Source organism: Wasmannia auropunctata, unplaced genomic scaffold (assembly GCF_000956235.1).
Source record: "Wasmannia auropunctata unplaced genomic scaffold, wasmannia.A_1.0 LD336095.1, whole genome shotgun sequence".
Classification (NCBI taxonomy): domain Eukaryota; kingdom Metazoa; phylum Arthropoda; class Insecta; order Hymenoptera; family Formicidae; genus Wasmannia; species Wasmannia auropunctata.
In genome coordinates, this window is record NW_012026795.1 from 1,203,819 (window position 1) to 1,217,395 (window position 13,577).

General features: G+C 46.9%; 1 protein-coding gene across 3 annotated transcripts in view; it reads right to left on the reverse strand.

Annotated features, from left to right (window-relative positions):
• LOC105462646 (inositol-pentakisphosphate 2-kinase) overlaps positions 1 to 13,577 on the reverse strand; it is an 88,076-nt gene that overhangs the window by 5,057 nt on the left and 69,442 nt on the right. For all 3 annotated transcript variants that reach the window (XM_011709372.1, XM_011709373.1, XM_011709374.1), the window contains exon 4: positions 7,836 to 8,040. In XM_011709372.1, the coding sequence (XP_011707674.1) occupies positions 7,836 to 8,040 (205 nt within the window). The remainder of the gene's footprint in view (positions 1 to 7,835; positions 8,041 to 13,577) is intronic.

Sequence of the window (13,577 nt, forward strand, 5' to 3'; positions counted from 1 at the left end):
CATTGTTGGAAGGCAAACCAGTCGGTGTGTGGCACTCAGAAATGAAACAATTACCAGTCGGTAGCACTCAGAAGTGAAACAATTACGAATCTTAATAATGCTTCATTACGTAACATGAAATGGGAAAAAGAGAAAGAGAAATAAGGGGGGGGGGCGGAAGAGAAGGGAAAAGAGAGATAGAGCTCTGTGTATACTTTTCAAAATCTTAGTTTGTTTCAACTATTTTTTTTTTTAAGCAATGGTATACAAGTTATTAATTCAGTCAAAGATTAGATACGCCAAGTCTATTGCAGTGCAAGACTATCGTAAGTGCTCAAGTAAATTCCCGCTAACGGCAGCGACGGCGATGCAGAGATGAGTGGCGGCTGCCGCGCGCGCAGGTTTACACAGTCTCCGTTTACGCATTCCTCGCCTCAATCTTTGAAAATAAACGTCCGACACGGTGCGGTCCAGTTGCAAAAATATTCCGCGTGACGTGGGTCGATCTCCGAAAATAGATGATACCGAGGAGATAGCCCAGAAAGTGGGGCGAGATCGAAGGAAAAAAGAACAAAAAAAAATGGAAAATCTCACGATACTGCACAGCAGGTGCAGCTTGCGAACCGTAAAAACGCGGCGTTACACCGCTGAAATATCGAATCGCAAGAATTTCAAGTTCCGCGAGCAAAACATTGTTTCGGAAAAAAACAAAATAACATCGACCGTCATAACATTTTTTTATTAACCTCATCGAGAAAAAAAGAGAGGAGGGATCCGATATGTATATTGCAACGTACAAGCTACAATGTTATTTTCGCCCGGCGTATCTCTCTTTCTCTCTTCGGAAATCTTTTTGCTCGCCTCGCTCGTGTATCGTGTTATCGCGCGCGTATTGCGAGTGGTAAGACAAGAAAGCCGCTTTCTTCGAGCGAGTCGTTAATTATAGAAAGACTTTAATGAAAGCGGCCCGCGGGGGGGGGGAGTGTCACGACGACGAGTGCACACGCGTGATTCGATTTTCGCACGGGGCGCGACGTTGGACGTCGACCCGCGGCGGCCGTGGTGTCATTAGAGAAACGGCGCGCGGATGATTGCGCCGACGATGAAATTGACGGTGAAATTGCCGGTATTGGCGTGCTCGCGCTCGCGCGGCTGATCGCCATCGTATTTTTGCCGTTTCCACATTCGGTAATGACACGCATGGGAGCGTGCCGCGACGCGACCCGACACGACGCGACACGACGCACGTTTACAAACGGGAAATCGATACTGCCGTATCGCGAGAGTGCGCAATATCGTCGGAGATAACAGGCGCGATTTCAGTTCCTCCGCGAATAACGCGGATAAAAGTATCGACAGTCGCGAATTTCACAATGTATCGCGGGATGCGATAACCCCTTTTTGCTCTCCCTCCTCTCCCTCCCATCCCCCCGGCGAATAACAGGCCCCAGAAGAGCTTTTACGTTATCGGAGGAATATCGGACTTGTAGAACGCGCCGATGAATTTAAGCTTTCTACTGTATTTTTGTCCAGGCACAACAACACACGATTACAATTGATTCCTCGACGCGATAATCGGGTACACGAGTATAAGTAACCGCGGTATCGATATTTACGAGGCTGAATTATTTATTAATCCGGGGATATACGTGCGCGCAGGCACGTTGCAAAATTGAAATTGCGGGGAATATTGAATATTACATTCTCAGCGATAAGAGAGAGAGAGAGAAAGAGAGAGAGAAATTAGATACGAGCTGTAGTTCAAAACTGTTATATCGTTAAACATCATTTGCCTTTTAAAGACACCTTTTCCCTCGTACAAATTATATGTTATGCGCCAGCAAGCGCGGTAATTAGCCGCGTTTCCTTAACGATATTTCTCGAAATAGCACAAAACGCACCGGGTGGAATAGGATTCTTGCGCTCGTAAGCCGCGGCGCGACGGCGCGGCTTCTCGCGAAATATATTTTCTCGTCGGGCACGTGACGCGCCGTGATGTTCGTTTACCCTCGCGTGTTCCTTTTGCAATTTTGCACGCCGACCGGCCGACGAAGCAACGGCCGCGTGGAGACTAGAGGAGGACGGCGAAAGGGGGTTGGCTTCTATTTCCAATCGCCGCGCCGGAGAAAGTGCCAACGTGTCAGAATATCGACGAAACTCGCGGAAAGAAAAGCGGAAGAGCACGGCCGACCACTTGTTGCATCTGCAGCCATGAGAGAGAGAGAAAGAGAGAGAGAGAGAGACCAGACCGGATAGACTTTTCGCTGGTGAACCGGTGTGTAAACGGGATAAATACAAGTTTATCCGGATAAGTGCGAGCGGTCGCGGAAACGTAAAGGAAACGCGCGTTCTGCGAACTCAATTACAGAATTTGGAGGTAGCAGCTTATTTTATTCTGGGAACGTGCATATGTATATATACACATTCATGTAAGAGCTAGGAACATAAATTACGTATGTGAGCGCGTGAAGGAGCCAGTTAGATACATGAAATAATTTAAAGCCATTTAGAAACCATATTAAAAAAAAAAAATGCGAGAACGCAAAAGGCGGAGAATATATGTAGAGGGAACAAGCGGAAAAGGGTACATAAAAAAGGAAAGAAAAACAGAAAGTAAAAACACGTAAAAGTACATAATTGTATAAAGTACATAAGAAGTGTACGAGCGTGTACGAGCGAGAAAACAAATATATGGCATTATTAAATGAAATAAAAATGCGTATAGCGGCAACAGGAAATTACATAAAGGAAGATGAAGACACGGTGACCGAGTATGTGAGCTCTCGCCGCTCGGTATTTAGTAAGTATAATAAACTTTATGGTAAACCGTTCTGTGTCACGCATATACGTATACGCCGAGCGCGGCGCACGCCAATGAGCGAGAACCGTTACGCTTATGCGACCAAAAAGGTGACACGATCACGCGACTGTGCAGCGGCGAACAACGCGGCACAGCGCGAGACGCTTCCTCCGGATTTTTCCCGTAACGCAACGCCCACGCCGGTCGTTTCAAGACGTTGATTTTCGTATCGTTAATTATACAGCGTGTAAGGCGGAATTAATTCGTATATGTATACGTGTTTTGCGAACTCGCGACGCGACACAGGGCAATTCCGATTAGCATCTCCTTCCCAGCAGCCTCCCCTGGATGCAGCCGCGCGTAAATCCTGCCCACCCACCTTATCGAGGGGTTTTCTTGCAGGGCACCATCCCCTCCTCCCCCCCCATCCCTCCTCCCGCCTCACGAAGTCTGTCCAACAGATTTCCGGTGGAAAACACCCGGCGCTCCCGGCGCTCACGGTCGACGTTGGGCGTCTATGCGTAAACAACGGCGGTCCACGCCCATGTGTGGACGTATGCAAACGAGAGGATATATCGAACGACCGTGCAACAATCCCGCGCGTCCGTTTTATGTACAAACGCGCGCGTGCTGTCGTTTCACATTTCGAAAAAAAAAACAAAAAACAAAAAACGAAACATATGAATGAACACCGAAAACAGTGCGAATTGTTCTTTATTTTTATCCTCCACCGTTACACGGTATTATTCTATTTAACCGGTATCCCCCGTTATACGTATTTACATATTACGTTACGCGTTACGTTAAAATCAACATATGTATTACGGAAGGAATCGCTAATACTTTAAAATAATCCCATAATGACGGCTCGGGTGATCGATAGATCCCCGATAAGGCGCGGCACGGCGACGGCTCACCCGGAGCGATCTCTCGCATCGAGAGAGAAAAGGGAAGTAGTTCCACCGAACGAAATTACCGCGCGTTGCATACAATGGGCGGATCTCCTTCTCCGCCGATAGCGGATGATAAACGTCGCTGCATTATTCAAAAATAAATCCCCGCGCGCGATCGCGTGGCCGCGATCTCGCGCGCTTTCATTGTGTGCGCGTGTAATAAATGTTCTCGAACAAAACGCATCCTTCTGACAAGAGGACGGAGGGGGCGGGAAGAGAGGAGCTGGAAAATCTTCGCGAGATATAGAGAGACGGTCGTTTCCCCTCGTCGAGTACGCGTAGACGTTTCATTTAGTTTGTTGCGTTCGAATTAATTAACTTGGTTACTTTATTATCGACGCGCCAGGATCGTCAAATGTGATTCTCACTCGGGAATCTTTTGTGACTTTCAAAAGTTGCTAGGCAAAACGCTGTCAAAACAATCGCTCGAAATGTTATAGGTATACACGTGCGATTTGATTTTGACCTTTCGCGCGAGAAAGAGAGCTGTAGGGAGACGACGGACGTAGTATGCAAATATTGCCAGTCCTCGCTGTATATTCAAACGTAAACAGAAAATATATCATCTCGTTTTATCTCCTCCTGACGGGACCTCCGACGCGCTAAATATCAGCGAAGAATCAAGCGTGACATTTTATCGTGCTCTAAAAATATCGTTTAAAAGCCTGTAAACCGAAGGAGGATGCACACACGTGCGTATTCACGCGAAGAGTCGTATTGTCGCGCCACGGGATAAACATTGCATAGCGATCGAGCGATTCTATCATAACTCAAAGTATAATACCGGAGTAACCTTATCGGTCGGATGGTATGAACATAATTTCATACGTCAGTTTCCGTGAGGTGTTGGGCACGGAAATGTAAAAAAAAAAAATAAAAAAAAGAGGCGTAAAAGGGGCGTATGAAGGGATTAAGGATGGCTCGCTATCACGCGGCTTAATCTGTCACGCTCGCACGACGGCCTGCAGGAGCCTATCTATCTCTATATTCATTAACGGGGGAGCTTCCTCCTTCTTAATTACTATAATAACTACTTCTCTAGCAACATATCCTTCCGACGTTATCCGTCGCTATGTGTATACACGCCGACATTACTTTTAACGTAACAGGCTCCGTCTTTTACATCTTGTCAAATGATGTTCAGATTTTCCGAAGGTTGAGAACATTATCGGTACAACAGTCTCGAGAGGCTCGCTGCAGATCTCGTTAATGCATATTCCTAGTAGCGCATTTCCGCTCATAGTGTTCTAAGTCTCTTTCACGTCTCTGCGGAATGACGTCAGCAGGATGGAGACATATTTTTACAGACGTCTTACTCGACTCGAATGCAACGACTATATAAGCACGCTGCGAAGACCGACGGGGAAAGGATTCATTCGCGTCTCTCGTTAGCGGAGTTTTATTTATCGCGTTCACACAAACGCGTGCAGATACACACATACACTTTGAATTCTCTCCTTCGTCCTTCGCCGAGATCAACGATCTCTCGGTCGATTTCGCGGTGTCTCTGACTGACAAACGATATTTGAACGTCTCCACGTGCATCTTGACTTTTCCGAAGGTGCGATATCTCGACGGACACCTCGGGGTCGTGGCCTTCTCCTTAGGAGTGACTGATCGTACGTCTCTCGCCTGCGAAACGTGCGAACGCAGGCGGTAAACGCGGCGCGTCGTGCGAGATGCGCGCTGCAGGGACGTCGAGATTTTTTTTCTCCTAATTCTCTTCGCGAATTGAGAGCTATGAAATTCCGCGTTAAATTAAGAAACGTGATTCAAAGTGCCTGTGGCGCGTAGAGATTATGCGGGACACGTATGTCTCAGGGACATTAAGGAGGGACTTAAAAACGGATAACAGCGAAAAAAAAACGATGAAGCAACGACAGCACGGCACTCGGCGGCCGTCTTGCTTTAGCGTCTCTTCTCGAGGACGCCTCTCTCGTCCGTCTCGGGCGCGACGTCATCTTTTCGAGAGCGCACAGCTGCACAGACGGTGAGTGTGGGTCGCAGACAGCCCGCAGGAGCCGCGCATCGTAAATTTAGTCCGCCCCGGAGGCGGACGTGCGCGCGCGCGAGGCGCGCGTACTTTATTTCCCAAGCACGAACGAAAAGCGCCCGTCGCCGCCGCCGTCGCCGGTCACAGGCTCCGCGACATTTGGCTTGAATTGTAAGTCAATTGTAAGAGCTGCAGGGTTTACTATCGATCGTACGCGCGCGCGCGCGGTGGGAAAGCCGCGTCCGCGCTGCCTCTCTCTCTCTTTCTCGAGAGAGAGAACTCGCTTAATTAACCCGCGAGAAATGGAATGCATCGTCGCGCACGCTGATCGCTTCGTTCCGATACGACGGTGTAAACGGTTATTAAATCGCAAAGATTCGTGGGCGAATATACGTATAGCCGGTCGCGAGTACGAGTACCGCCGCGCAAGCGATATCGCTATACGGCGTATTTCACCGCTTATGTTATGATCGCTTTCGAAGGGGAAGAAACCGTTTTCCGTATACTCACTCGGTCCTCGCTCGATCGCCTCGCGCGGCACGGCCGAGAGGAGCGCGCGCTCCGTCGGATAGAAAGCCGTTACCGTCTCGGGATAAAATGTCAATATAATTATCGCCGTTGTGACTATTAATGGCGAGAGTCTGACGTCTAATCTCCGCGATTTAATATGGCAGATTACGTCGCGCGCGCGATACCACTTTTGCGTCGTGCTGCAAAACGTTATTAAAATCTCGCGTTTCAAATGCGAACAGACAGAGAGAGAGAGACGTCAATCAAGGCATTTACGCTATCTTATCACAGGCATAAAAATATATATCGAAAAAAAAAAGAAACGACAATCTCTGTAACACGACGGCATTGTAACGTTTTTTTATCGTTTCGCGGATAATATTTTTGCTGCTGCGCTTTAATGGCTATCCGACGTGAATTCTGCAACGACGAGAGTAATTGCGCTAGACGTGCTCATTTGCGAGAGTAACTGAACGTGCGAATTCAAAAGTTGATTAAAGTCGCCGAGCTTGACGACGATTTATCCGTTAATGTCCGGGATCGACCAATTGATTCGAATAGTCGATGTGAACTTTAAACTTGTTAAACTCTCTTTTCACAGACGCTTCGTACAACTGTAATATCCGTAAAATCCGTAAAAATTCGATACGATCGATTGCGCGGTACGGAAAAAAAAGGAAGCGAGAGTAAGATGCAATCGGATCGCCTCTTGGTTCACAATATTGCAGCGAAATCGATGAAATTTCAGCTCCGGGCTGCTTGCGTGCACAAGAAACCCGGTGTCTCGGGAGATGCCGGCTTCGGACGTGGAAAGATCGTTATTCGGTCGGAGCGATCGAAAAATAAAGTGGCAGGTGTACGGCCGACGAAGAGTAACTCAAGCGACCACCTTAATAAAAACGGAGGAGATGGCACGATCGAAACTAGTTACCATCCGACGGCACCTGTTCGTATTTGTTTCCCGAGAAAGAGCGGTACAATTGCGTATAATATACTGGAAACTTTTATTGCGCCGGAGAAAGTGATACGTGATGTATTCGATAATTTGACTCGTGTAAAAAAAAAACAATAAAACGAGACGCGTAAAATTGAAGATATTTTCAGCTAATTACACGAAATATCGCAAAGAATCACGAGACGGCTTTAATTTTCGCAACCAATATATTTCTATACCTATATACTTCTATTTTATCTTATGTTATTTTATATTCACGTGTTTTTCCTGCGTCAATTTGTTCGAGAGTTCGCGCGCGTATTTTTCCATTAATTATGTATTTCATTGTACCTTTCATATTATAATGTTTTATATTGCAATGTTTTATTAATCGTATATACTTTATTGTAATCGTATTACATCGTTATTCTTCGCATTCTCTGTTTTCGGATGGAAATTATAGCAACAGTATTGCTGACGCTCTACCTTTTATTGTTTCTCCATAATCATTTCTAATAATAACTATAACTACATGGCTACACAATAAATTGAATATAAATATATAAATATTTCGATGAGAATCCCTGCATATATTCCATGCGAAAATGGAGGAGGAGCGATAGGGAACACGGCGCGATATCTCTGACGTGTGGGAAAACAATTTACCTGGTCGGAGAGGGCGGACGGCGTCCGACAATTTGGCTATATCGGCCGCACCGTAACGAACAATTTCGGGGATCTGCACGTAAGAGCCCAAAAAACAGGAAACCACGTTCCTGGCGTACCCCACCTCCCGTTGCACGCGTGTTCTGCCGCCATCCGGTGAAACCTCGCCCGGTAACGACTTCCGGAATCGTATTACCGTGCGCTCCTGAAAGAAACGAAAAAATAAACTCAATAAAGCCAAACGCCGCCGCGCCGCCACGACCGTATTATATACATATATTTCTGAAACGCTTTAATATCTTTTGACAAACGAATCGAATGGTAATATATGTCAGTTCTAAATATAACGGCGCGTAATATCGAACGATTTAATTCCAACGTTCTTACGCTTACGAACAAACAACTGCGTGCGAAATTATGTTCCATTTATAGAGTCATATGCGAAGGGGAAAATCGCGTGAGCGTAAAAAAAGATTCAAGGTGGACGCGGCGTTCGCAAGCTATTTTCCCTCCGTCGTCGGTCTCGGTCTGCCTGACGAACAAACGATCCCGCATTTTCTATGCGCCTGCAAGTATATGTATAAGGTGGCTCGCGTTATCACGAACAGATCAATGCCTCCCAACCTGGCGACACCGCAGCCAGGCGGGTATGTAGGTCGACTTTATGAAAAATTCTCGGGTTAAAGATAACGGCCGAGCTCTGCACTCCCGGCCGTTGTTTCCAAGCACGCGCGCGACTTGGTCGTGTCGCGGCCTTTACGAACGCTACCAATCGATGAACGAAGATTCTAGGACACTCCGAAAATTAATTCGCCCGGACTCTCTAATTTCCGCTCGATGACAATAAGTGTTAAGGCGACGATGGCACGATATTCGAGTAATCGTCTTTTTTTCTAACTTTTCCTCGTTTCCTTTTTACTATATACTCTCTAAAAGTGAATCAGTGGAATCATCACTGATTTTCAGTGTATATCATTTTCCAGTGGCATATCTTAGATGTGACTATTTCAGTACACTGATTCAAACAGTGAATATCACTGAAAGACAGTGAATTTATAATAGTTTAAATGTCAAACAGTTTTGAGAACTTTACTGTCTTTCAGTGATATTCACTGTTAGTGACTGTGCATATTATCATTGAAACAACATTAAAATAGTCACTATTTATCACAGTTCTAAGCATGCCACCGGAAAATGACATACACTGAAAATCAGTGACGATTTCACTGATTCATTTTTAGAGAGTATGTCTACTCACAATCTCCAATGGAGAGGAAAATGCATCGACAGTTCTAGAACATCTTGTATTCTTTAAACGAGATGGACCTCTTGAATGGAGCGCAATTAAGTAAAGCAATATTAATAACGCAATAATAAATATAAGTTTATTGATATTTCCGAATCGGTCAACTGTGCAAGACCTTTGGCCGAATGTATACAGCAGTTTTATTTCAACGCGAAAGTGTCCGTCGACGAATCTCCTTCGGGATTTCGAAAGGCAGTCATTACTCGCAACAATTTCGCAAGGTTTGAACGAAGCAGGCGAACGTAACCGTTACTTAATAAGCGTAGCGCATTATGCGCTGTGATTTTCGGCATGGCGGTCGACACGCTCGATCACGGCTTATCGGCAAACATTACGAACCGTGTCGAATTTGGTAGTCTTTGTATATGGAAAAAGAACGAAGCGATGACTAAGCGTCGATTCGGGACACCTTGCGTGCCCGTTTTTACGATTTCGATCTACGATCGCGTCCTAATTACGATTCTAGATGAGTATCGAACCCGTGAAAATCCGATTTAGCCGCTTTCCCGAACGAATTGATCGCGCTCCAAGCTTACTTCGCGACAATTCGACGTCGAAAAGTGATCGTCGGCCGAGGCCGACAAGATCGATCTTTCGTTCGGTGGCTCGCTGCGATTTCCGCAGCGGGCTCTAATCACTCTCAAAGTATCGCAATAAATGACGGACGGCGTTAATTACCCCGGGTGGGTGCGCCCGTGCTTCTATGCGGGAAACCGGCCGTGCTACTAACTGGCCGACGTTTTGTCATGTAAAAAGACAGGAGATGAACGCCCGATCGGCCGTCGGCCCAATAATGACGTACGGTGAATGCTCGACAGGCAGTTGCTACGCGTTCCACTTTGCTGACCGTTCGCTGCGCGATGTTCGTGCAAACTATTAACGATTCCACTACAGTCGCGATCTCCAGAGGTGAGCAACGCCGATGTACAATTACTCTTGTAAAAAAAAAAGGACAATTCAAACGCTCGATGGAAATATACATATTAAGAGCTGCTGCGAGGTTGTTAAACACATCGAAATCGTCCGTTGCTCCCATCAGGTTTATATCTTCAAATCTATGAATTTGTCAGAAAAAAATGTATAGATATATGAGACACATATAGCGTGATGCAATATAAAGGTAAATATGTGCTGCAAAAATGATTATCTTTCAAATTTTAAGTAGAAAATAGAAACTTTTAGAGGGATAACGGGATATCGGAAAATCGGAAATTCTCGAAACGTACACAAATTATTGGGCCATCTTGTGTCGAGTTTCAGTTTGTCGTTTAGTAATAATTCAGCAGGCGGCAGTTGTCGAAGCGAAAAAGGGAAACACGAACGCTTTACGCATATAAAAATCATAAATAATATACGGAAAATTAATTTCAGTTGATGAAGGATCTCATTAACCTTCCAGGCAGCGCCATTAATATATGATTGTCAGGAAAGCGTGTTAAATAGAGCAGCGCCTAAGCTTTTTAGCGTATATGCGCGCATATACTGCATATTACATACGGCATTGTTTTACAACGACATTCGCATGGTTCACACACGCGTTCGGCGCGTCGCGTCGCGTAGCCGCGGCCGCGGCCGCGTCCGCGTGAAAATACACAATGAAATTTGGAGCATTCAATTTCTCGCGCCTCTCGGCAAATCTCCCAAGAGCGTGCGACCCGGCGTGAACTGGCCAATCGATATATAGGCTAAGCCGGCTGACGTGGCTGTAAGTTTTTCATGCGTCACGTCTATTAATGCGGCTGTATGTATATACCTGCCTGCGTGCGCCGCATTTTTTTTTCTTTTTTTCGCGCGAGATCTGCCAATTACAAAAGTATCTTCACGCGGAGGAAATACACACGATTACGGCATGCCTAAAAATTACTTTGATAAGTCGAGGCGATTAATATTTCATATTGAAATTCGTACAATAAAATTATATGAATTAAAACCGTGATGGAGATTAATGGAATTAGAATGCAAATCGTTTATATGTCACTATTGCTGTTAATGTGGTTTCCAAAAATAAAAATATCGCAAAGAAATGTGATGATAAATTTAAATGCGACATTAATTTCGCGCAGTTTCGGCGATAATTGACAATTTCCTTGCCGATGATGGATTCGCGACGCACGCGCTATACAAAGATTGAATGACAAACGATCCGTAACGCGAATTAAATTAATTGCCCGCAGTAGAACAACATCTCGACCGGGACAAAGGCACAGTAAAAAATGCTAATCGCTTCTACAGTTGCGTAAGCGAAATTAAACAGGAGATCACGAGCAATCACGAGGCCGCGTTTCGACCTCGTTGAAACGCTCGACGTGTCTGCCACTTATATTAAAGCCGCCTGTAAATATTTCTATACGCGAGTAGTTTTTAATAGTTAATCTACGTATAACGCGAGTGCGACCCCGAGACTAAATAACATCCTTTTTTTTCTACGCAACACAATGTGACTGCACGGTCGCGAACGGCCGTGTGTGCGAGTCCGATAAGGATAACACACGCCGTACTATCGGGTCAAGCCTGTAAATGCACACACGTTGTATCGCGTTCGATACGCGGCTGCTCTCAATGCGCGGCTTTCAGCGCTTTCTGAGGATATCCTTGTCAACTATCTCCCGTTGTGCAAACGGCGGTACCGTACAAACACATCGTAAAAGTGACGTAACTGCCTGTCGCGCGATTGTCCGGATTAGATCGGAACTTGCGCATCGCCGGAGCGCACAGACGGAAAGCGCGTCTGTCCGGACACAGCGATAGAGCAGGAAATCGATATCGACGCCGATCCGTTTCGATTCAGCCCGAGAAAGAGGGAGAGAGAGAGAGAGACAGAGAGAGAAAGAGAGACCGGATGCCCGCTTCGGCGAACCGTGTCCAGCGCGCGTACGATCTCATTAAATTCAACATGACCCGTTCCCGTCCACTCGCGACAGATCGGACACGGGATCACGCGGGGACCTCAACAACGCCGGAACGACGTCGCGCCTGCAGCTACACCGCATAATGCGCGCGAGCGCATTAATTCCCCGCCGAAAATGTCGCGCCGCGACGCGTTTCGCGGTTAAACGCGGGTGTTATCGGCGAGCCCCATTACCAATCTCGCCGTGAACAAATCGAGGTTGTATTTTAGCAACCGCATCCCGATCGTTTTCAGTTTTCTAAACGCAAAGGATGAAAAGTTCGATCTCAGACTGCGTTCTTGCACGCAAGCCAAACGACGTGTTGGAAACCATCAGCGAAGAGGAGCAGGGCAGCAAAAAGCGGCGGGGGCGAGGGGCAAGGAGGGAAATAATAAAGATTGAACGGCGATGTTTATTATCGGGAAGAATAACCGCTGTAACAAAGAGGACAAAAATAAGTGATTAATCTTCTCCGAGAATTTCATACCGCGAGAGTGTGCCCGCGGTGGACACACGGGTAAGGGTGGGTCGACGACCCCCGGAACTCTCGGAAGAACCGCGGAAGCGTATTAATTACAAATCGCTCCGAAGCCATCCATCGATCGACGCCCGACCATTCATCACCTGGCGATCGCCAGCACAGTTCTGAGTTCTGAGGCGCGCGGAGGATCGATCGGTCGGCTGGTCCCCACTTCAGTGCCCTCCTTTCTTCCACCACCCGCCCGTACATCCCCGCCGCGTCAACCGGGGGGTCAACGGCCAACGGTTAATGGTCCCTCTTTCTCTCTCTTTAACCTTGCCTCCCATAAGCCGCTCTCGCTCTTTCTCTCTGTCTCCTTCTCGCGCGCAAGGAGAATCGCTTCGTGGTGGTTACTCGCTACCGCGGTCCCACTCGCTCACTCTTCTCTGCGCGTACACCCTCTTCTTTCCTTTCCTACACACATACACATATACGTATATATACGTATATATGTATATCCTCCGCTCACTCCCACTCCCAAGTGTTCTCTTCCCTCCGGGCGAGCTGCAACACGTCCAATGGCGTGACGATCGCTGGTGCGGAGCCGTGTGCACGCGCATCGGGCCGCGATCTATGACTGATTAGGCAGAGATAGGCCGCGCGCAATTATCCGCACCTTGAAGAGCGAGGGCGCGGGGGAACGCAGCTCCGGGCGACGGACGGGCCTGAGCGGTTATTACGGAGCGGACGGGAAGAATAGGATTGGTGCGCGAGTTTTACATCCGATCGATACGTATCGACCCTCCGATCGCATCGCGACACTTGAATATCAAACAATGACCGACTCACCGTTACCTACTTTCTTCCAGCTGACAAGTATAAAGAATCGAATCGAATAAGCCTTCCATTTGCTTGATTCTAATGACGTTGCTAATGACGCGACGATAATTCGCCGTATACGCACGCAGCCGTATCGAGCTGCAATTTCTGGCTGATTAGAGAGCTGCGTTATACGAAGGCACGACGATTGCCTTATACGTGTACCATTGCGGACAGAAAACCAGCGTTTCACGAAACAAATACCGGAC